This window comes from Schistocerca piceifrons, chromosome 2 (genome assembly GCF_021461385.2).
Source record: "Schistocerca piceifrons isolate TAMUIC-IGC-003096 chromosome 2, iqSchPice1.1, whole genome shotgun sequence".
NCBI lineage: Eukaryota > Metazoa > Arthropoda > Insecta > Orthoptera > Acrididae > Schistocerca > Schistocerca piceifrons.
In genome coordinates, this window is record NC_060139.1 from 194749373 (window position 1) to 194774787 (window position 25415).

The window sequence follows — 25415 nt, forward strand, 5'->3', positions numbered from 1 at the left end:
GCGGACTCCCGGTGGTAGTAGGGAGGAGGGACGGCCTGCGTACCCTACATCAAAGGAGGCGTCGAAAAAAATGTCATGGGCTGGATTAGCAGGCATGGAAGACAGATGGCTAGCATAACGACTCAGAAGGACTGCTCACCGATTGGACAGCGGAGGTTCAGCAGTAGCATAAAGGCTTTCCACAGGGCTGGTGTAAAAAGCTCCAGACACTAAACGTAATCCACGGTGGTGGATAGAGTTGAGACGCCGAAGGATAGATGGCCGAGCAGAGGAGTAGACTATGCTTCCATAGTCCAATTTTGAGTGCACTAAGGCGTGATAGAGGCGGAGAAGGACCACTCGGTCCGCTCCCCAGGAGGTACCATTCAGGACACGGAGGGTGTTGAGGGATCGCAGACAGCGAGCCGAAAGATAGGAAACGTGGGAGGACCAGCACAGTTTTCTGTCAAACATAAGACCCAAGAATTTAGCGACGTCCGAAAACGGAAGGTTGACAGGACCTAGATGTAAGGAGGGCGGAAGAAACTCCTTACGTCGCCAAAAATTAACACAAACGGTCTTACTGGGAGAAAAACGGAAGCCGGTTTCGATGCTCCAAGAGTGGAGGCGATAGAGACATCCTTGAAGACGTCGTTCAAGAAGGCTGGTCCATTGAGAGCTGTAGTAGATCGCAAAATCGTCCACAAAGTGGGAGCCCGAGACATCAGGAAGGAGACAATCCATAATTGGATTGATGGCAATGGCAAACAGTACAACACTCAGCACGGAGCCCTGGGGTACCCCGTTTTCTTGGGAGAAAGTACGGGAGAGAGTAGTGTTCACCCGCACCCTAAATGTGCGCTCTGCCATAAATTCGCGAAGAAAAAGGGGTAGCCGACCTCGAAAGCCCCAAGAGAACAGTGTGCGGAGGATGCCTGTCCTCCAACAGGTATCGTATGCTCTCTCCAGATCAAAAAATATTGCTACTGTTTGGCGTTTCCGGAGAAAATTGTTCATGATATAAGTGGAGAGAGCAACAAGATAGTCAACTGCAGAACGATGCTTTCGAAATCCGCATTGGGCAGGTGTTAAAAGACTGCGGGATTCCAGCCACCAAGCTAAACGGTAATTCACCATACGCTCCAAAACCTTACAGACACTACTCGTGAGAGAAATGGGGCGATAGCTAGAGGGGAGATGTTTGTCCTTTCCAGGTTTCGGAACAGGAACGACGATAGCTTCCCGCCATCGTCTGGGAAAAGTACTGTCGGTCCAAATTCGATTATAAAGGCGAAGGAGGTAACGCAGACTATGGGTTGATAAATGCAGCAACATTTGGACGTGGATACCATCTAGTCCTGGGACGGAGGAGCGAGAAGAAGAGAGTGCATGTTGGAGTTCCCGCAAGGAGAAAACAGTATTGTAGCTTTCGCGATTTTGAGAGGAGAAAGCAAGAGGTCGCACTTCCGCTGCACGTTTCTTCGGGAGAAACGCTGGCGGGTAATTTGAAGAGCTCGAAATCTCAGAAAAGTGTTTACCCAAGGAGTTAGAAATTGCGACGGGGTCCACTAACGTAGCACGCGCGACAGTGAGCCCAGAGACCGGGGAGGAACTGGGCGCGCCTGATAACCGTCGAAGTCGACTCCAAACTTCCGAGGAGGGAGTGAAGGTGTTAAATGAGCTAATAAAGAATTTCCAGCTTGCCTTCTTGCTATCGCGGATGACACGACGGCATCGCGCTCGGAACTGCTTATAGCGGATACAGTTGGCCAAAGTAGGATGGTGGCGGAAAACACGGAGAGCACGTCGCCGCTCACGTATTGCATCACGGCATGCCTCGTTCCACAAAGGAACTGGGGGGCGCCGGGGCAATTCGGAGGTGCGTGGTATTGAATGTTCCGCAGCTGTAAGAATAACGTCGGTAATATGTGTTACCTCATCGTCGACGCTGGGAAAGTGACGGTCATCGAATGTCGCAAGAGACGAAAAAAGTGTCCAATCGGCTTGGGCAAACTTCCAGCATCGCGGGCGCATGTAGGGCAGTTGAGGCTGCAGTCTAAAGACACATGGAAAGTGGTCACTCGAGTGTGTATCATCAAGGGCGAACCATTCGAAGCGCCAAGCTAGCGTAACAGTACCGACCGCAAGGTCCAAATGAGATAAATTTGTCGTGGAGGCTGACAAAAATGTAGGGACCCCGGTGTTGAGGCAAACTAGATCTGCTTGGTGGAAGATGTCTAGCAATAGTGAGCCACGTGGACAAGGATGTGGAGATCCCCAAAGCGGGTGGTGGGCATTGAAGTCCCCAACCAGCAAATATGGGGGTGGAAGCTGACCAAGGGAGGGAGGGAGGGAGGGAGAGGGGGGAGGCGGGTGAGGGAGGGAGGGAGGGAGGGAGGGAGAGGGGGGAGGCGGGTGAGGGAGGGAGGGAGGGAGGGAGGGAGAGGGGGGAGGCGGGTGAGGGAGGGAGGCGGGTGAGGAGGGAGGGAGGGAGGGAGAGGGGGGAGGCGGGGTGAGGGAGGGAGGGAGGGAGGGAGAGGGGGGAGGCGGGTGAGGGAGGGAGGGAGGGAGAGGGGGGAGGCGGGTGAGGGAGGGAGGGAGGGAGGGAGGGAGAGGGGAGGGGGGAGGCGGTGAGGGAGGGAGGGAGGGAGGAGAGGGGGGAGGCGGGTGAGGGAGGGGAGGGGAGGGAGAGGGGGGGAGGCGAGGGTGAGGGAGGGAGGGAGGGAGAGGGGGGAGGTGGGTGAGGGAGGGAGGGAGGGAGGGAGAGGGGGGAGGTGGGTGAGGGAGGGAGGGAGGGAGGGAGAGGGGGGAGGTGGGTGAGGGAGGGAGGGAGGGAAGGGAGGGAGAGGGGGAGAGGTGGGTGAGGGAGGGAGGGAGAGGGGGGAGGTGGGTGAGGGAGGGAGGGAGAGGGGGGAGGTGGGTGAGGGAGGGGGAGGGGGGAGGTGGGTGAGGGAGGGGGGAGGGGGGAGGTGGGTGAGGGAGGGGGAGGGGGGAGGTGGGTGAGGGAGGGAGAGGGGGGAGGTGGGTGAGGGAGGAGAGGGGTGAGGTGGGTGAGGGAGGGAGAGGGGGGAGGTGGGTGAGGGAGGGAGAGGGGGGAGGTGGGTGAGGGAGGGAGAGGGGGGAGGTGGGTGAGGGGAGGGAGAGGGGAGAGGTGGGTGAGGGAGTGAGAGGGGAGAGGTGGGTGAGGGAGTGAGAGGGGAGAGGTGGGTGAGGGAGTGAGAGGGGAGAGGTGGGTGAGGGAGTGAGAGGGGAGAGGTGGGTGAGGGAGGGAGGGAGAGGGGAGAGGTGGGTGAGGGAGTGAGAGGGGAGAGGTGGGTGACGGGAGTGAGAGGGGAGAGGTGGGTGAGGGAAGTGAGAGGGGGCAGAGGTGGGTGAGGGAGTGAGAGGGGAGAGGTGGGTGAGGGAGTGAGAGGGGAGAGGTGGGTGAGGGAGTGAGAGGGGAGAGGTGGGTGAGGGAGTGAGAGGGGAGAGGTGGGTGAGGGAGGGAGAGGGGAGAGGTGGGTGAGGGAGTGAGAGGGGAGAGGTGGGTGAGGGAGGGTGAGGGAGGGGAGAGGGGGAGGTGGGTGAGGGAGGGAGAGGGGAGGAGGGGGGAGGGAGAGGGGGGAGGTGGGAGGGTGGTAAAGGGGGACGGGGGGTTGGTTGGTTTTGGGGTTTGATGGGGGCTAAACATCAAGGTCATCAGTCCCCTGTTCCAAACAGACATACTTGTAAAAGGCCTATACAGTAAAAGCGGAACCTCTGCACACAGACGGATGGAGGGAGGGAGGGAGGGAGGGAGGGGAATGGTGCAGCACTGTAACTCATTTTAAACACGAAAAAATAACAAAATCTCTAGGGTGGTCAGAATGAGTCCTGAAAAGCTTGTGACTGCTGAGTCTTTTACTCAGGGTCTATCCTCACTACCATCCCGTCTTTGGCTCAGAGTCTATCCTTACTACCATCCCATGTCAAACTGTTGTCTCACTTGTGTTCATTTACAGGAAAGCAAACTAGAAACATTTGGCAACATCACCTCAGATGAGACGATTGAATTTGTGTGCACAATGGTTTCAATAGCCTATCTTCAATGCTAATTAGCTTTGAACAGCACAATGTACAGAATTTTTTTTCTTAAAAATTATTTTTGCATAACCTACACTGTAATGCCCTTTCTAATTTTTAGACAAGGTGAGCATTTTCTACTACTATGGAAGAAAATTGATACCACTCTTATTTACTCACAAATAGACATTGTTATCTTTTACCGTGATGGTCTAGCAGGTAGAGCACTGGTCTCTAGAGCCTCTGGGTTCAATTCCAGATAGAAGTGGTGATTCTTCCTCTTTCCAGCCTCTCCAGGATGGCTCATCAGCCTACCATCAAATGAGTACCTGGGATCTTGAGGTGAGGCTCCCCTACTGAAGGGGATGCACAATGGACCATCCTTGTATCTTTCAAATTTGAACGTTTGTACCAATCAAAAAGACACTAAACTTTTACTGTACTGTGAGGGTACACTTTGGTCGGTGGCAACTTCATAACGAATTTTGTAATAAACCAGTTTGTGCATGCTGTATCTTGGATCATCCAGTTGAGAATTGCCTCACTCCCCTAATTTTCCTTCACAGTACATCAAGACAAGTTATTTCCACTCACTGCTGGCCTTAATCTTTCATACTTAATGTGACTCAATTTTCAAATTTGTTCCCTCCTGTTACTAAAATTACCACCCCAGGTACTGAACATTATTACATTATTATTCTAAAAAATTTTGTTTATTTCCTTTTGGCAGCATTTGATCTTCAGTATATATAAAGTATATTTATTTCAGAATGATTTTCATATTTGCGGAAGTTTCTTTACTTTAACTAGTTCCAGACCTACTGTTTACCATAGCTGTGTTAAGTCTAAAACAGTCTCACCTGTACCGAAGGCTTCTGGAGATGACCAAGATTTGATGTTGTCTGGCGAGGTTCTTGTCCCAGGACCATCATATTAGGATTGATAAGTCGAAATGCATCAATCACAACTTTACCTGTAGCAAACAATTTTATTCTAAGTATTACAAAACAATTCTGCAAATTCAATTGTTGCATTCCATCTGGATTTTCCATTGTTTGATTCTGCAAATTCATTTTGGCTTCTTTATCAGCCATCTGCCTGCACTGAATTCTGACCATGTGCACTCAATGACATGAAACTCAACTAAACAAGTTCTGAAATACATGCCAAATGCCTGAACTTTTGCACCCTATTTCATTTTATCTAGATTAATGAGCTAATAATGAGCCTTTACTGCAGACTGATATTTTGATAGGGTCTTGCTAGATAGTACTACTATTTGCAAAAGATAAAACTTGATCATATCTAACTGCAACAGCTGCGAAAATTTTGAGATTGCAACTAATACTACACACACACACACACACACACACACACACACACACACACACACACACACACACACAAAGGATTTAACAATTACATGCTTTTGGAGACAGTGGCTCCTTCTTCAGGCAGACGAGTTGAAGCGGATGGAAGATACAGGGGTGAAGGAAAAGGACTGGAGAGGTTTAGGAAAAGGGGTACATTTCAGCAAAAGTCACTCCAGAACCCCGGGTCAGGGAACACCTACCGGATGGGATGAGAAGGAAAGTCTTTCCTTCTCATCCCATCCAGTAAGTCTCCCTGACCTAGGGTTCTGGATGACTTCTGAACTGTACCCTTTACCCTACAGCTCCCCAGTCCTTTTCCTTCACACCTCTCCTCTTCCTTCCTCTTCTCCTCTACCAGAAAAAGGAGCCACTAGCTTGAAATAGTTAAATCCTTTTATGTGTGTTCCCCTGCTGCCACTTGGTGAATTGATTTTTTATCTATCCATTTATATTTTATTATCAATATTTATTATTTTTGTTATTACAACCCATTTAGTCATTAATATCTAAAATAGTGGTCTCCTGTATACTTGTCCCCTGTACACCAGATACACTATTGGTACACTCTCCCAGTTAACATACAGCATTTGTGCCTGTTAACAAATATTCAATCCAGTCACAAATCTAATTACAAGTATCATATGAACCTAAGTACATTACAGTCATCAATGTGTTACTGAATCTTAAACTTTACAGAACTCCAGTAACACCAAATGAACCTTGTTACCCTCACACCTGTGTGTGAAAAGTGTGAGTTTATAATCCATGTTTTTAGGAAACCATGTCGATTACCACTTTGTGCCAGAAAATCATAATTTCTGAACTCAATATATTAAAAGATACTGTTTTAATTACATATTTAAGATAGATGACATCAGCTCTGTTTGATTAATACACTTCCTTTTTTTTTGCAGACGGGGAGAGTGACCTATACCCTTATTACTGCTATAAACCTATCCCTTTAGCAAGATTATTTATGAAAAATTGTGGTCAAATCTCTAGATATCTTGGCATGGTTTCAAAGGAGCTCTGGAGGTTTGCTGCTTGCTACTTACTTAAGCTGATTCTCACAACCATTACAATAAATTTTCATTATAAAAGGCAGCCCTGTCCTGCATCTTCATTTCTACTAAAAACCAAAAGGCATTGATATCTGATCTTACTCTGGATGTCTTGCTAAGAAAAGTATTGAATAGTTAATAACACCTCTCCTCCAGACAATGACATGCCCATACTTTAGAGGCACCTGTGGACAACACTTGATATTGCTCAATGCCCCCTTGCTACGACAGGCAAGCAAACTTTATCCTTCAAAACATACACTACAATATGAAAGAATATTTAAAGGCACAATTCGACCTCAAGAGTTTCTGTTTCAGTGTCCAGACAATTATTTCTGTCAACACTGACAGCATTATCATATGATAGTAGTTTCTTGAAAATAACACATTTTTCCAAATAACTGCATGCTATAAGACAATATGTATTGAAATATTCAATTAAGATTACTTTACTTTGGCTCACAATAAAAATTAATAATGATTCTGTACAAGTTTTACCCCATGTACGCAGGAAACAAAAGATTAATTTTAGGCAGAATTTAGACATTCTGGTACAAGGCAGATGTTAATGTTTTGTAATTGAAAAGACAGTATAACCTATTACTGGTTTTTAAAAATGGAGACAGTTTTAACTGGATGGCAAAATTAACTGCTGTTCTTGAGATGTGGCAAATAACTTTTTTGTATATAGTATCCAGTAATCATCATTTCTATAAAAAACTTTCTGCTAGTCCAGTTTTACATACTACAGAGTCAGTCCATTACAAAGTAACAAATTTTGGTTGTTTTTTGGATACTGATATCAGAAATTTCCCTGGCTTTTTAAAATTTGACAGTGCGCATGCAGCAACCAAATACCGGAAATTCGAATAGCTTTTGACCCTGCCAGTTTTTCTTTTTCTGGGCTTCAATCTTAACCTTTAAAATGAGAGTCAATTCATTTCAATACTTACTGGTGGCATTAGATTAGTCATCACTGCAATCTGGTGGCATGAGATAAACAATGTATCACTGGTTCTGTGGAACATTCAAAGCTGGAGTGCACCTTTCCTGTCAGGAGGCAGCATCCTGCCACCTTCTTTCAACAATAGTCCAACATGACTGCTCGCACAGCTTGGTGCGAGGGCACTTACTGTCCAGGTTTTGCATGGAATAGTTGTATGCAGTCAAATTACACCAAAAATATATGGACAGCTTACAGAGGTTAATAAGTTGGTCGGTTGGGGTCATAAGGGACTAAATATGTCATCTGCACCTCAGTCAAGAGGTATTTCATATGGCATTATTGACATTAGTCAGAAATTTGACGCTGAAGAGACTGTAGGAGTGGTAGAACAGAGACATTAAGGAGCAATACTGATGCCAGAGTTGGGAAATAATTTAAGGAAAAATATATGTATGTGGGCGAGAGCAAATCTCCCAGATGGATCATCTAAGCCGTGAGTAATCCCACCAGAATCTGAGCCCCCACCAGGGGGCACATATAGTTACATGTAGAATTGCCTTCTAGTAGAAGATCTGTAATGGTAAAAAGTGAGAAGCCTAAAAAACATAATGTATGTCTGTTGGGCTGCCAATAATAAAAAATTAAATGTGCCTGTATGCATCTTAATGTGTCATCTTTACTGTAAGTAGCAATCTATCTTTTCCTTACACTAAACAATCCAAGATGGGAATAATGACAATACTACAAAAGGATAGACTGCTACTCACCATACAGTCTCTGGCTGGCGAAGCCCGATTCTTCTCATCGGAGTGCTACCCCTAAAACAGGGTAATAGGCTGTGGCAGAAAAGAGGGGCTAACCGGACCCATGCAGCTGGTAAAGGAGGTGCGGTTGAGGTCCCTTCCCTCGCCCCCCCCCCCACCCCCCCTCCCCAGATACAGCATGTTGCAAGAGACATCCCAACCACCCCATCCCATCTTATCGTTTAAAATGTTATATATGATAATAAAAACCACTTTAATGGAGAACCAGTTCAACTGTCAATGAGTTGTCTGAAATATTAAAAGCAAAGAGTCTGGGATGACCGTGCTTGGTATGGAGAGCTAGAAGTTAAGGGCATTCCAACGGGACTGTCAGCTACTGTCCATTAGGCTTCACAACCCACAACATGGGGGCGGTTCATTACTTAAACAATGGGTTAATCTGGATGACCAATACAGAGGTGACATACAATGGTGAACCCCTTTCAGGAGGAACAGGAGGAGGAGTGTCATGCAGCAATAATCTCCTTGGTAATGGAAAAAAGTGGGGCCAGTACACCACCAGATGAAGTTGTGACGAGAGATATTTTGCATAAGCAAACTCTGCACCTGGAATTGTCGAAGTGAATGTCAGGCTAATAATAAATTCTCCAGCCCAATGGTCAGCCATTTAATTCCCTGGGATGTCCACATGACTTGGGATGCAGAGAAAGACAACTGAGAGGCGGTGGGACTAAGGTCGAAGATGTCATGAATAGCAAGAGATTTCACAGAGCAACAAGAGTAACATTGATCAATAACCTGGAGTCTGCTCACTTGAGTCACTACAAATTAGAATGCAGCTGAGGGAGGTATGTTTAATAACACATAGCACATAGTGAATGTCACATGCAACACAAAATCACTACATGTTCTTATCAACAAATGATGTTCCTGAAGGGCAGGAAATGCAAGAATGTATCCTGTCCTATCCATAGTTTTACTGCTATCAGTGTAAATGATTGTAGGAGCCCCAATACTCCAGAAGAACTGAGAGGAAGCGATGTCAGAAGACCATTAGGGGTGACAAACTTTACGACCTTGAAGTGCTAATCCATAGTCTCGGTACTAACCACCAGGAGAGGACGAGGGGTGGGGAGAGGGGGCAAAATAAGATTGGAAGCACATTCTAAGGAGGTTAGGTTGGAGGTCTTGGAAGAAGGTCTCTTAACAAATTCCAGTTTGGTAGTCCCATCCGTGGGTGTATGTCAGGTGTTTGATGCCCCAAGTGTGCGAACAGAATTTGACAAGTTGGATGATTTAGTTAATTGTCAGATGATGACTGCATAAGTGAGCACGACTTTGTGCCGTCACAACTGAAGAGGGAAGATCCCTGCTTCAGTCAAAAGACTGCCTATACGACCAGTATGGAATGGCACCATTGGCCAGCCTTAGTCCACAGCAATGGACTGAGTCCAACAATATCAAAGCTGAATGTGCCTTTGAGTGGTAACCCTGGCAACCACAATTCAATTAGGACAAGACCAAGGCCTTGTAAAATATGAAGGAGAGTAATGTGATCTGCACCCCCTGAAGTGTGAACAAGAAATTGAGAGGTCTTAAGCTTTCACATGCAGACAGTCTAGTTGACACACATGAGGCAGCGTGTCACATTTTTATAAAAGGGGTCCCAAACACTGGGACTGTAACAATGGCTGAGGGGCCTGGGGTATCCTAGTAGAAATTTGGTTCTGGATGGACCGAGGTAGAACAACAGAAATGTCGTGACTCACATCCTTGTAGGCTGGAAGCCATGGCAATTAATGCAGGGACAATCATGAGGAAATAAAATAAGTTTTCATTAAAAAAAATAATACAGATTTTTATATTCATAAAATAAATTTGATATCCACGGACATACCTTATAATAAAAATATTTTCAAGAGGATCAATGAAAAACAAGATTTCACTGATAGCTGTTTATGTGTATCATAATATGCCCTCTTGTATGGCATTTGTCTGTAGCACAATATGAAATATAAGAGACATATTGTTTCTTGCTTTTCCCTGGATGAATGGTTAGGCTGGAAAGTGACAGTTTGATAATGATTTGGCAAAAGCAAACAAATGTTTAATGATAATTTCTCTTTAAGCTTTTACCAGCATATACAATGATGGAAACTGCTGATTGGAATGTCAACAATACAAGGAAGAGATAGATAGAGTGCTGTTTACCATAAAGATGACACATTAAGATGCAGACATTGTACAATTAATTGTGTGTCTGGAACTTAACACGTCATCTTTACTGTACGTAGAAGCAGAAGTAGTAGTAGTAGCTTTTCCTTAAATTGTTAGTATTTGAATAAACTTGGAGGAATGCGGCAGGATAAATATCATATAATCTGGTAAAACATTAAATTTCATACTGCTTACTTTAGAAGGAAGAAAAGCTTTCACTAACCACTTCTAGTGGATAAAAGTAAAATTAAGAAAGGAAGAAATGTATAATGAGTTCATCCGCCCCACATACCTGAGTTACTCCAAAATCAATTCTTTTTTTCAGTTCTTATGAATTCCGTAGTTACATTTATGTTCCTGATGAAAACTACTTTCCCAACAGTGATCTAATAATTTTAATGTGATTGAAGGCATTCCTGTCAAAAACCTCAACATTCTCCTTGGACTTTGACATTTAAAATTTGTAAGATTGCATAATGTCGTAGTCACGATACTTTATTCGCAATATTGACAAATAGATGTGGTGTCAATGTCACTAGTCAAAGCCGGCAGGTTGTACCCTATTCTTCAAAAAAAAATAATTTCACGGAATCACAATGTTTTCAAAGGCTTAGCCATTGGGACCTAGCCCAGTTATTTTGGCATCTGGTGTTTATAACTAATCAGATTATATGGACCCTTTAGTCTGTCTTACTTGCTTCTTCATTTTATCTTGAGGAGTTCAGAGAAGGGAAATAAATAATTGCTCTGGTGGCTGATAAGGGGATTTATTTTTAGGTTTGTTGTATCCACCTTCAGTTTCATAGTTTTAATTTATCCACTGCGTTAGTGATGTTAGGACAGGTTCCTGTCCAATAAATAAAGTCATCACACAGGTCCTGGGGTCCAACCCATTTGCTTGTTTCACTGCCAGTGATTCCTAGGTGACCAGAGACCTACAGAAAATTTATCCCGTTGCTTTCCCCTCATCCCACAAGGGCTTTGGGGCATTCTGCAATGACCTTTGAAACTTGTTTCAGTGGTGGATAGAGATTTCAGTGCTGTTTGGCCATCTTAATAAAAGTAGTGTGCTACAATCTTTGTAGAATCTACACAAATTCTCCTCTGCACACACTTTGACAGGCACATATTTCCATCTGCAATACTGTGGCACACTTCCCTAGAGAGACTGCTCTCTAGTCTACTCTACCCTCTATACCCCAACCACAGTGACTTCATCTGTTCTCTACCCATTGGTAACCAGACTGTCTCCTGCACGGATGTCATGGTTTATTCTTCCACTGCTCCCTACTTCTATTTGTAATATTGAATTATTTATTTATATACCATCATAATTCACGAGGGTCTTGTATGAACTTCATGCATGCCTTTTGCTAAGCCTATCATGTTAATATATGGAAAAGCTATAACCACATTAACAATTAAGACTTAAGACTGCGGTGAGCATGACTTCGTGAATTTTTACATTTCACAAGTGCAAGTGTTAAGTCCTAAGTAAATAACTAATGTATACAACATTGTTACAGTTATCTTAACGGAAGTCGTAATATATGCTTTCGTCAGAAGAGACGCTGGGTACAAGACGGTAGTTGGTAGTAGGTAGTAGTAGTAGTAGTAGTAAAAATCAACCTAAACTTTGCGGCCTCAGTGGCAGGATTTGACTCTTATTCCACCTGAATGCAAGCCAATTCACTGAGGCACAGCTTGGCTCAGTACTTCAATATTCATCCTCATTTTATTTAACTGTTGTACTGAAAGCTGTAATACTACACAATGCATTTGTAGTATACATAAAATAGATAGCTTCCCCATTGCAGATATTATTACTGTGACATAGCTAACAGCATTTCAGCAATGATAGATAAAAATCAGGCACCCAACACAAGAAAATTTAGAAATCACTGTTCTAAGAAAAATGAACACACAGAGCATGGGATGTGACAAGAAGAAAACTACTGTGATCACTTATAACTCAAGCAAGCTGGTAAATAATGGGCCCTTTCTGAGAAAGGTCATGAAATGTAAGTGCACCAGTTAGGTAGTGAACTTGTGGCAGAACAGTTTATGCATGATGTAGATATATTTAACAATGGAGCAAATTAGTAGTCGTCCAGGAAAGAAGGCAGCTTTGTAACTTTGCCAACATGGTAATTCAACACTTCTCTGAGGAGAAAAAAATGCTCTAACAAAATCTGACAAAAGTGAAAGAAGATAACAATTCAGCCCGATTTCAGTAGTAGCCTTCAGGCTGACATTTGGTTTGTGCATCAATTAAAGTGCACTGAAAACGGGCATTATACTACAAAGGACTTAATGAACTACTACATACATTCCAACAAGCTCTTCACTACCAACCTTTAACACTCTGGATAGGGTCCACAACAACTGCCACTGCACGCTCTGAAAGTGCCTCAAAACTCTGTTGTGTATTGTATGTCTACACCAGATAACCAGCAACCAAAACCTGGGTGAGAATGGTACCAGCCAACAACCATTTCTGGTCGTTCCAGTTTGCTTCAGCATATCAAGCATCTTAGCCTGAAATACAGGATCCACGGCCTCAACACTTACACCCTGCAGACAAAAAAAGAAAAACAGTTCCATTTATTACAAACACGCAGCCCCCGATTTAAAACCTGTTAATGTGAAAGACCTATTTTCGGATTTAATTTAAACAACTGAAACAGCTGAGGACTGATTAGGAAAGAACAGTAAAGTGACTCACCGTTCCCGTTTGTGGCATTGCAAACACATCAATCACACGAACTGTATAGTCATCAACAAATTCTCCAAGCATTAGACCCATGAACTTCCATCGGCACTCCAGCGCGACCGTGTTTCAAACATTTTTAATAAAGCCAATGAAGAAATGTAAACTTGTTCTGCTGTGTCAACTACAGGTGCGTCTGAAGGCGGAGGTGCCTGGCTCAAACCTGGCATACCCCCACCCTAACCGTAATAAACGATCCATAGCACTGGCACAAGTAAAACCTGAAAAATTTATATCAAAATTTATTTAGATACTTCAGTGCACGCTATTTACAGGACTGCTATATATCCAGCAATCCCAGTCATTTCACATATATTAAACCTCTAAACAAATGCATACTTTTTATACCAAAGACGTTGTTCTGTTCCTGTCTTCTGCACACCAATGTTTATTACGTACGTCAAAATTTTCAAACTAAGCTTGACTACACACCAAGTCCACGAACTCAAAATCTGCTATCTCACGAAGCATTGTGGGAAATCAAAATGGACACCGGTCAGGAAGAGTTGCGTCGTCAGCCAAAGTTACGAGGTGGTCCACTTGGGTTAGGTAACAGAGTCTAACGTTTGCATAGTTGAAAATGTTTGATATGGGCGTACTGTAATTTTAAATTAGTTGTGACAATTTTGCATACCGAGATACTTAACCTGAGGCACATTACTTACTTAATAACCTTTCAGACAAACCTTAAGGAATCCAGTAAAATGATATGTTTTACCCGAAAAGTTTACATTGCAGGCGTTCTTTCCAGATGGAATGAAAACGACATTAACAAATACACATTATTATTGCCTCCACTTTATAATTAAGTTTCTTTAAGATCTCTGGCAAAAAAGCAGAATATGGACAAAAGATGTACATCGCATTGCTGCCAATACACGGCCTCCAATCCCTACATGAAGTCCGTAATGGGTTTTTGTTCTCTCATTATAGTTGAATGAGCGCCTGTTTTTCTTGTCCTACTCGCTGTCAATAACCGAAGGTTTCAAAATTGCAAGAGTCTCACTTTCTTACATTTTCGAACTCATTTGTTGCTGTTAAACACATTTACATTCTGTTGTAAAATTTTGGTTCTAGTATTTCGATCTCTCAGAAGTTCTCTCATTAACAGTAACTTATTTAGGATAATGTGAAATATTATAACATTTTTAGTATGCTTAGTGAAATGGTTACATTTCCCAGAAACTCAAATGTTTGTAACGTCGCCAATTTGCGGCATATTACGTATTTGCTACGTCAATTATGATGTGTTGTAATTGAAGATATCGGAAAAAAATGAAACACAATGTAAAATAGCATGTATTATGTTAGTAGTTAATAATGTATGGTTTGTTTACACTACAAACAAGTTAGATAACGGACTGTATGTTGTAATTAACAGTCACAATGGAACATTGCATAGTTAAGTTCACACGGTGCACATTATTAATATTAGCTCAGCGCGGCCCCTCCCGCCGGAGGTTCGAGCCCTCGGGCGTATGAGTGTGTTGTTCTTGGCATAAGTTAGTTTACGTAGTGTGTAAGTCTAGGGACCGATGACTAAGCAGTTTGGCCCCTTTGAAATTCACACACATTTGAATACCAGCCCCTTTTTTTTGTAGAGATAAGCTCATTTATTGTGTTATGTGGAGGACATAAAATTTTGGGGGGGGGGGGGGGGGGGTTTGAATGAGGAAATCATGAACAAAGGAGAAACAACTATCTGTATCGGAAACTAATTCTAGATAATACTCCAGTAATAGTTAACCATCACAAAACAGCTATATACTGCTTGTGCTTACAAAATTAAGACAATCATTAACAGGAACACATCTGCTTCTGGAAGAAATACAGCTCGTGGACTTGATATGCATGAGTACATTGACATCTACTGATGACGATGATGATGAGTTTGTGGGCTGCTCAACTGCATGGTTATCAGCACCCGTACAAATTCCCAACCTTGGCTCAGTCAAATCTCGCCACTTTCATGAATGATGATGAAATGATGAGGACAACACAAACGACCAGTCATCTCGAAGCAGGTGAAAATCCCTGACCCCGCCGGGAATCGAACCCGGGACCTGTGCTTGGGAAGCGAGAACACTACCGCGAGACCACAAGCTGCGGAGGACACCTATTTAAGAAGAGAAGTTGTCTAATGCACAGTGCTTTAACAAAGTGTGTTGAGAGATTATGTCAAAATGTGCACATGAGGAGTCATATGAAGGACATAGCTAGAACATACTGCTCTCTCTAACAACAGTATTTTATGATGATCCTGGTATCATATCCTGGTCACATAGATTGAGTTGTGGGGAAATGTAATCATTCTACAAAAGGGATTGCTTACAAATCACTTGTGCGACCCGTTCTAGAATATTGCTCAAATGTGTGGGCCCGTCCCAGATAGGACTAACCGGGGATATTGAATTATACAGAGCAGGGCAGGTTTGTGTAATCCATGGAAGAGTGTCACAGAGATACTGAAGAAACTGAACTGGAAGACTCTTGAAGATAGACGTACTGTCCTGAGAAAGTCTGTTAACAAAGTTTCTAGAACCAGCTTTAAATTTATTTATTTATTTATTTATTTGATTAGCCATCCGTAGACATTTTGCAATGTATGGATGTTGTCAGTTTGGATACAGTGATTTTTGCAGATACATTGACACTTTTATATGCATTTACAGAGTATACAAATACAATGACATTTATCACTTAAATTACATTCAAACAATTAAATATTCACTTATTGTTTAGAAACAGTGTTCCTGAAAATATAGTTTAAGGGTTTTCTGTAACAGTACATGTTGTTAATTTCTTTGATGCCCTGTGCAGCTTGTTATACATTTACAGAATACACAATACAATGTCATTATGTCACTTAAATTACATTCAAACATTTAAATATTCACTTACTGTGTAAAAACAGTGTTCCTGAAAATACAGTTTAAGAGTTTTTCTGAAACAGTACATGCTGTTAATTTCTTTGATTTCCTGTGGCAGCTTGTTATACAATTTTACACCCTGATACAAGAAACTTTTTTGGGTCTTATGCTTGTTTCTCCTATCTAGATGAAGGCAGTGGCTTGTTCTTGTGCTATAGCTGTGTAAAATGCTGTTTGTACTATAATTCACTATATTTTTCTTTATATATACTATAGTGTGGAACATAAATAAACAGGGAACAGTTAGAATACCAAGTATTTTGAATAGTTCTCTGCAGTGAGCCCACGTACTGCTTTTAGTTATAATTCTCACTGCTCTCTTCTGCACTTTAAAAACTGTTTGTAAGTTGAGTACATTATTTCCCCAGAAAATTATCCCATAGCTTATGACTGAATGTACATAGCTAAAATATACAGTTCTTAGACATTCATCGCTGCATACTGAGGAGAGAACTCTAAGTGCGTAACACGCTGTAGATATCTTTTTTGTGAGTTTTTTAACATGTTCACTCCACCTAAGCTGGCTGTCAATATGCAACGCTAGGAATTTTGTGGTGGGCACTTCGTCTACAGAGGTGTTATGTAGCTTTAACTTTAGGGGACTGTTTTTTCTGTTTATTCTAAAGCGTATGCTATTTGTTTTCTTAATATTTAAGGTCACTTTATTCTCTGTAGACCATTTGTAGACATCTTTCAGTGATTCATTACAATTTTCCAACATTTGTGCTGATGTCTCACTGGTGATTATAATATTGCTGTCATCGGCAAACAATATCTTCTCTCCATGTCGGATATATTGTGGAAAGTCATTTATATAAATCAAGAACAACACCGGACCCAGCACACTTCCCTGAGGGACCCCAATATTAATATGCTGTGGATCTGACAGGTGTTTTTCTATGAACTTTGATCTACTGGAGACATGCGAGATCTCTACCCACTGTACTCTATTTTTAAGGTATGAATGGAACCATTTGTTGATTACCCCTCTTACTCCTAGTGCTTCTAACTTAAGTAATAGATTCTGGTGGTCAACTGTATCAAAGGCCTTTGACAGGTCAAGGAATATGCCAGATACATAGTTGCCTTCATCCAGTGCTTCTAGAACCACTTTAGTGAAATGTGCTATTGCCATTTCTGTATCTCTGCCTGGTCTGAAACCAAATTGGTCATTTGAAAGAAGGTTGTATTTGTTTAGATAGCTCATAAGTCTGTTCTTCATTATGGACTCTATTATTTTGGAAAATGATGACAGTAGGGCAATTGGCCTGTAGTTCTCAATGTTTTCTACATCATCTTTTTTGTGTAGAGGTAAAATTTTTGCATGTTTCAGATAATCAGGGAAACAACCGGCTTTGAAAGATTCATTTATGATATTGGTTAGGGGGGCTTTGATACTATTTATGCATTTTTTCAGCACAGACATTGGAATTTCATCTAAACCTGCTGAATTTTTGCTCTTTAATTTCCTTACCACATTACATACTTCTTCCTCAGTAGTGGGTAGCAATACCATTGAATTTGATGTATATTCCCGTGTTCGTGGATTATGAGATTTTGAAAAATTTTCCTGTAACTTTGTAGCTATACTACTAAAGTAAGAATTAACAAAGTTTGCTAGTTCTTTTGGGGTACTTGTTAGGTTTTCTTTGTTCCTGATTTGGGTGTTTATTTGCCTTTGTGTTGCTGTTCCTGTCTCTTGTTTCACTATAGTCCATGTAGCTTTACTTTTATTTTTAGCTAGATTTATTAGTCTATCATTGGCCTTTTTTTTTGCAACATTGAGCACCTTCCTATAGATTTTTTTGTAGTTTCTGTAGTAATGAAGAAAATCTGGATCACTGTTGTTGTTTTTTATAGAGTTTAGGTGTTTAAAAGTTTGGGCAGATTTTCTAATTCCTGTGGTAATCCACTTATTTTTGGTGGATGTTCCAGTAGAACTTAGTGCTTTGGGGAAGGCTTCTTCGAATATTATCTTAAACTCCGACATGAATTTGGAGAATTTCTGATTCACATTATTTTCTGAATATACTTCTTCCCATCTTTCATGTCTTAATTGTAAGCAATTAATATAATACAACCCCCTAAGTATTGCTCGCATAGGAATTGTGAGGATAAGATTAGAATAATTACTGCAGGCACAGAGGCATTCTAACAGCCATTCTTCCCGCATTCTATTTATAAATGGAACAGTAAGGAACTCTGATAACTTGTACAAAGGGATGTGGCAAGCACCTCATGGTGGTTTCCAGAGTGTAGATATCACCATCAGTAGCAGTCCTCTTACATCTGCTGCTGGATAAAGCCCTTCTCAACACTTCTTCATGGCATTCTGCTACATGCATTCATGTTGCCTGTGGGATATTCCCCCCCCCCCCTTCGCCCCCTGCCCCAGGAGTAAAGATATACAGATAGCTATAAAGCAACAGAGGGGTATCTGTTGAGACGCCAGACAAATGTGTGATTCTTGAAGAGGGGCAGCATCCTTTTCAATAGTTGTAGGGACAACAGTCTGGATAATTGACTGATCTGGCCTTGTTACATTATTTTTATCAAGGGTGTGCAGCTCTGCTGTATTGTTAAGTGGTGATGGCATCCTCTTGGGTAAAATACTCTGGAGGTAAAATGGTCCCCATTTTGGATCTCCAGTCAGGGCCACTCGGGAGGATTTCATCATCAGGAGAAACAAAAGTGGTTTTCTACAGATCAGAGTATGGAATTTTAGATCCCTTAATCTGGGAAAAGGGAAAGAAATTAGATATTGTGGGAATTAGTGAAGTTAGGTTGCAGGAGGAACAGGAAATCTGGTCAGGCAAATACAGGATTGTAAATACATCATCAGATGGGGGTAATGCATGAGTAGATTTAATAATTAATAAGAAAATAGGATTGTGAGTAAGTTACTATGAACAGCATGGTGAGCACATTATTGTAGCCAATATAGACACAAAGCCACCACCCACCACAGAAGTACAAGTTTATATGCCAACTAGCTCCACATATGAAGAAGAGATTGAAGAAATGTATCATGAGATAAGAGAAATTATTCAAATACAAGGTGTACAACATTGATTCTGCCATTTTTTTCATCAACATTTGAGGCTTTAATGAAACAAATTGGGTACACATGTATCATTCAAAGTATATTCCATTGCTGGCCACTACTTTCTCCCATCTTTTGGGCAGTGTACGAATCCTACATCGAAAAAATTATTCACCTTTTGAATCGATCCATTTTTTTACTTCTTCAAGAAATCGGAAGTGTTGGTCAGCCAGGCCATGCACCATTGATCTAAACAAGTGATAGTCAGAGGGAGCAATGTCTGGAGAATACGGCAGGTGGGGTAGGCTTTCCCATTTTAATGTTTCCAAGTACATTTTTACCTCTTTTGCAACGTGGGGTTTTAATGCTCTGCTCAAATGCATTAATTGCATTCAATAACGAGCACCTGTGAATGTTTCACTTGGTTTTAACACCTCATAGTACACGACGCTGAGCTGGTCCCACCAAATGCAGAGCATGATCTTGGAGCCGTGAATATTCAGTTTGGCTGTTGACATTGAAGCATGGTTGGGATATCCCCATGATTTTTTGCACTTAGGGTTATCATAATGAACCCATTTTTCGTTCCCGGTCACAATGTGATGCAGAAATCCCTTCCATTTTTGCCTCTGAAGCAACTGTTCTCAAACACACGAACGCCCTTCAACGTCTCTTGGTTTCAGCTCACACAGAACCCAAATTCCTTCTTTCTTAATCAAACCCATAGCCTTGAGGCATTTTGAAATGGCTCACTGCATCACTCCCACTAGTCATGCCAATTCTTCTTGAGTTTGACGCAAGTCTTCACTCAGCAATGTCTCCCATTCTGCATCTTTGAAAACATTCTCTCTTCCACCACTGTGCCAGTCTACAATGTTAAAATCACTGTTCTTGAAGCGCTGAAACCACTCACGACATATTCTTTCACTAATAGCGTCCTTACCATACGTATGTGAGAGTATTCGATGAGACTCGGCTGCTGTTTTCTTCATATTGAAATAAAACGGTAAAACCTCCCACAAATGACAAGAATTAGGCTCATAAACTGACATTTTCAATCAAGAACAACTTTATGATGCAGACACTAATTGACTAATGTTTGAATGAGGTTATGTTGATTGAGGTCCGAGCTAACTGCCTGACGTCTGCAATTTGTTTCTTTCGACCGCTACTTACCGTTGTTGCCACCTATCGGCAAATGGCAGAAACAAAGTTGTACACCTTGTAGTTAAGGGAGACAAAAATGTAGTTGTGACAGAGGACTGGAATTTGATAGTAGGAGAAGAGAGAGAATGAAAAATTGTAGGTGAATATTGCCTAGGAGAAAGGAATGAAAGAGAAAGTCAATGGGTAGAATTTTGCATGGAGCATAAGTCAGTCACTACTAACACTTGGTTTAAGAATCATGAAAGAAGGCTGTACACCTGGAAGAGATCTGGAGACATTGGAAGGTTTCAGACTGGTTATATAATGGTAAGACAGAGATTTAGGAACAAGGTTTTAAATTGTAAAACACATCCAGAGGCAGAGGTGGACAATTTATTGGTTATGAATGATAGATAAAAACATAATTGCAAAAAAGGTGATGGGACTTGGACAAGTTGAAAGACCAGAGGTTCAAAGGGAGCATTAGGTAACAGTTGACTAGAAGAGGGGGAAGGAACTCAATAGAAGAAAAAAGGGGTACTTTGAGAGATGAAATAGCAAGAGCAACAGAGTATCAAATAGGTAAAAAGATGAGAGCTGTTACAAATCCTTCAATAACACAGAAAAAATTGAACTTAACTGATTGAAGGAGGAAAGAAATACTGTAAATGAAGTGGGTGAAAAGGAATGTTGTTGTTGTTGTTGTTGTTGTTGTGATGATCTTCAGTCCTGAGACTGGTTTGATGCAGCTCTCCATGCTACTCTATCCTGTGCAATCTTCTTCATCTCCCAGTACCTACTGCAGCCTACATCCATCTGAATCTGCTTAGTGTATTCATCTCTTGGTCTCCCTCTACGATTTTTACCCTCCATGCTGCCCTCCAATACTAAATTGGTGATCCCTCGATATCTCAGAACATGTCCCACCAACCGATCCCTTCTTCTAGTCAAGTTGTGCCACAAGCTCCTCTTCTCCCCAATTCTATTCAATACCTCCTCATTAGTTATGTGATTTACCCATCTAATCTTCGGCATTCTTCTGTAGCACCACATTTCAAAAGCTTCTATTCTCTTCTTGTCTAAACTGTTTATCGTCCACGTTTCACTTCCATACATGGCTACACTCCATACAAATACTTTCAGAAACGACTTCCTGACATTTAAATCTATACTCAATGTTAACAAATTTTTCTTCTTCACAAACGCTTTCCTTGCCATTGCCAGCCTACATTTTATATCCTCTCTACTTCGACCATCATCAGTTACTTTGCTACCCAAGTAGCAAAACTCCTTTACTACTTTAAGTGTCTCATTTCCTAATCTAATTCCCTCAGCATCACCCGACTTAATTCGACTACATTCCATTATCCTCATTTTGCTTTTGTTGGTGTTCATCTTATACCCTCCTTTCAAGACACTTTCCATTTTGTTCGACTGCTCTTCCAGGTCCTTTGCTGTCTCTGACAGAAGTACAATGTCATCGACGAACCTCAAAGTTTTTATTTCTTCTCCATGGATTTTAATACTTACCCCGAAATTTTCCTTTGTTTCCTTTACTGCTTGCTCAATATACAGATTGAATAACATTGGGGAGAGGCTACAACCCTGTCTCACTCCCTTCCCAACCACTGCTCCCCTTTCATACCCCTCGACTCTTATAACTGACATCTGCTTTCTGTACAAATTGTAAATAGCCTTTCGCTCCCTGTATTTCACCCCTGCCACCTTCAGAATTTGAAAGAGAGTATTCCAATCAACATTGTCAAAAGCTTTCTCTAAGTCTACAAATGCTAGAAACGTATGTTTGCCTTTCCTTAATCTTTCTTCTAGGATAAGTCGTAGGGTCAGTATTGCCTCACGTGTTCCAACATTTCTACGGAATCCAAACTGATCTTCCCCGAGGTCGGCCTCTGTCAGTTTTTCCATTTGTTTGTAAAGAATTTGCGTTAGTATTTTGCAGCTGTGACTTATTAAACTGATAGTTCGGTAATTTTCACATCTGTCAACACCTACTTTCTTTGGGATTGGAATTATTATATTCTTCTTGAAGTCTGATGGTATTGGCCTGTCTCATACATCTTGCTCACCAGATGGTAGAGTTTTGTCTGGACTGGCTCTCCCAAGGCTGTCAGTAGTTCTAATGGAATTTTGTCTACTCCAGGGGCCTTGTTTTGACTCAGGTCTTTCAGTGCTCTGTCAAACTCTTCACGCAGTATCATATCTCCCATTTCATCTTCATCTACGTCCACTTCCATTTCCATAATATTGTCCTCAAGTACAACTTCCCTTTCTGCTTTCCCTTCTTTGCTTAGAACTGGGTTTCCATCAAAGCTCTTGATATTCGTGCAAGTGGTTCTCCTTTCTCCAAAGGTCTCTTTAATTTTCCTGTAGGCAGTATCTATCTTACCCCTAGTGAGATAAGCCTCTGAGTCATTCCGTGTCCAATGAACACACCTATTGTACCTCACCCTCTTAGATTTTGCTGAAAGTTGGTATACTTATAATGGGCACTGAGACTAAGAAAAATACCAAATTTCAATTTTTTATCTCAAACCATTCCTGAAATATGGCTATGTAAACTTTTCAAAAACCAGCCAAAAATGTGTGAATGGACTTTTTTTAAATTGTCCTAGGAGCTGCCCTAATTGAGTTAGAGAACTGGGAAAGGTGTCATTTTGCATGCTCTTTCCAGGGATATACAACAAAACAGAGCTTCTAATTAATAACCTTTTTCAAAATACTAATTAATATTTTGATTTAATTTTAATTTTTGTACAAAAAGTACATAATTGAAAATTTTCAAAATATTTCCATAACTACTTCATACTATTGTAAATCACACGGCAAAATATAAATCTGGGATGATGATGATTTCATTGTTAAAAAAAATTATTCCAGACTCTTGTTTATCACTAATGGTCCTAGTTTGACCAAATTGACCTTCAACAAACAGGAATTTCTTTAAAATATACTGAAAGGTAAGTCAAAAAAGTATTAGAAATATCAAAACATCACCTTATTAAACCAAAACTAATCAGCATATTTTATAATTAAGTTGATTGCTTATTTTAATTTCATACAACTGCACTAACAGTATATTAACTGATATAACAAAAACAAGAAATTGAGCATTTAACTACTAACTGAAATAAAATATGAATAAGCACAAGTATTTACGTAATAGTTCTGGTCCATGATGTTTGAAATGGAACTATTAAACAAATAAAATACGTAATGCTTGTTTTTGAGTAACAGGTATCTGTACATAGCTAAATTTAACACAATAGGTACTAACAATAATTTTGAAACAACTTTCTATAAAATATACATTAACACTAACCTGAGACAAAAATTAAGTTTTGAGTTGAAAGCAGTTTCTCAATAAATTGTCTTGGAACTTCACATATTACATTTTAATAAAGCTGACTGGGTTTGGTTATATTAACTTAAGTATGTTGTTAAATTAACCTAATTATGTCATGTATTGGAAAATTCGACTCGTTCCACATCATTACGAAATATCGTATTTATGATCCATGGAACTAGTATTAATCTAATCTAATCTCTAATCTACATCACTTTCATTAAGAATGTATGTTCTCCGTGTCGGAGTAAAGGGATTCACTTTTGTGAGAACATCCACAATTGACACTCACAAGACATCTGCATGTGAAGGATAAGAGAATGACTTAGCTGGTCCACATGGATGAAGAAAAGTTATTTTCACTTCATCAAGTTCTTACATTTTTTCTAAAATGTACCCAAGCCACCAGTTCCTGCCTTATACGGTGGTGACATAGCCTGATACATCTTGTGACTTCAGTTTGTCTGGTGATGTAGTTACTTCCCTCTCCCAACTCTGCATATCACCTGAGAAGTATATTAATTTTGATGGTGTTGGGAATGAAAGCGTGAAATTGCTGTGTTCCTTTGATTGTCAATGCCTCTTCAAGTCGGCTTTTTAAGAATATTTCTGAAGCAGCGTAGTCTTCTTGAGTGGAACATGCAAAATCAACATTTGTGATATTATCTACTGCCCACTCAAATAGATCTCGTGCGGTTTGTATCTGATTTTGGTATGGCCTTTGCAAACTTGCACGAGCTGCCAGTCTCTTCACTGAATCCCCTACTCCATCACAAGGCCCTTTCCCATGTGCTGTGGCTGAAAGTGCCACTCAGCTTTTATGTTGAAGTCTTCCTCATGAAGGCAAAGGTTCAGGAAGTTTTTCTTATTTTTATACTGAGTGGCAGAACTGTCAGAATAATAGTATATCTTTTTTGGAATCTTTTGAAATTTATTTGTTAGATATGAAATTAGCTTCTTTTGAAAGGTGTAAACCGCAGTTGTATTGTGCTCCAGGCAATCAGAAACAATGACAAAGCTCATATGCTCAATTTTGTCTTCCTGTTTGTAATATATAACAAAAGGATGAATGGTAATCTGTTGTATTGTCCAGTGGAAACTCTGAGCTTCATCTTGTAGAACTATACTATAATTTTCTGAACAATCACGTATGACAACAAATTCAGATTCCATAAGGTTTTCTCTTGTGGAGTTAAGGAATGTTCATTGTTGTTTGGCAATGAAGTCATGCCGAATCAAAGTCTACATCTTACTACAAAATAAATCTATGAATTCTTCAGAAGTTTTCTGAACAATTTCCAGATTACATCGGTCAACTGACATCCACTGTCGGAACTGAACTTGTTAAATTAAGTTTTCATGAAAAGAGTCTTTTAAAATTTTACGTATGGCAGTTTCTCCTGGGCAGCTTTCACAGTTTCCCATGTTGCAATCAACTGATGATGGGTTGCAAAGCATTTTTGCAATGCACTGCTTATAATTGTTTAAGCTGCTGTTTGCTACTGTATTTAGTTTGGAATTTTCTATCATTAATTTTAGGTTTTGGTGAGTTGTGCACACGCAGACAGTGTGTGTGTGTGTGTGTGTGTGTGTGTGTGTGTGTGTGCGCGCCACTCCGGCCAGCTAATACACAATGTTTCGGTATCAACTCAGCAAATTTAGAGAAACCTATTTTTATGTTAGGAAACTTGTCTTTAAAATGCTTGTAAGCTTCTTTAAGGTTACACAAAATTAGTCTTTTTGATATTTTTGTTTTATTTCCACTTGTTTCTGTAATTGTC

General features: G+C 41.0%; 1 protein-coding gene and 1 pseudogene across 1 annotated transcript in view; one reads left to right on the plus strand and one right to left on the minus strand.

The window, feature by feature from the left end:
- The window catches only part of LOC124777860, a 40142-nt pseudogene extending 26790 nt beyond the window's left edge, over positions 1-13352 (minus strand).
- Positions 13353-13558: 206 nt separating this feature from the next.
- The window catches only part of LOC124777861 (COX assembly mitochondrial protein homolog), a 45343-nt gene continuing 33486 nt past the window's right edge, over positions 13559-25415 (plus strand). Inside the window, exon 1 of the mRNA XM_047253396.1 lies at positions 13559-13700. Coding sequence (XP_047109352.1) covers positions 13637-13700 — 64 coding nt within the window. The 5' untranslated portion in view covers positions 13559-13636. The remainder of the gene's footprint in view (positions 13701-25415) is intronic.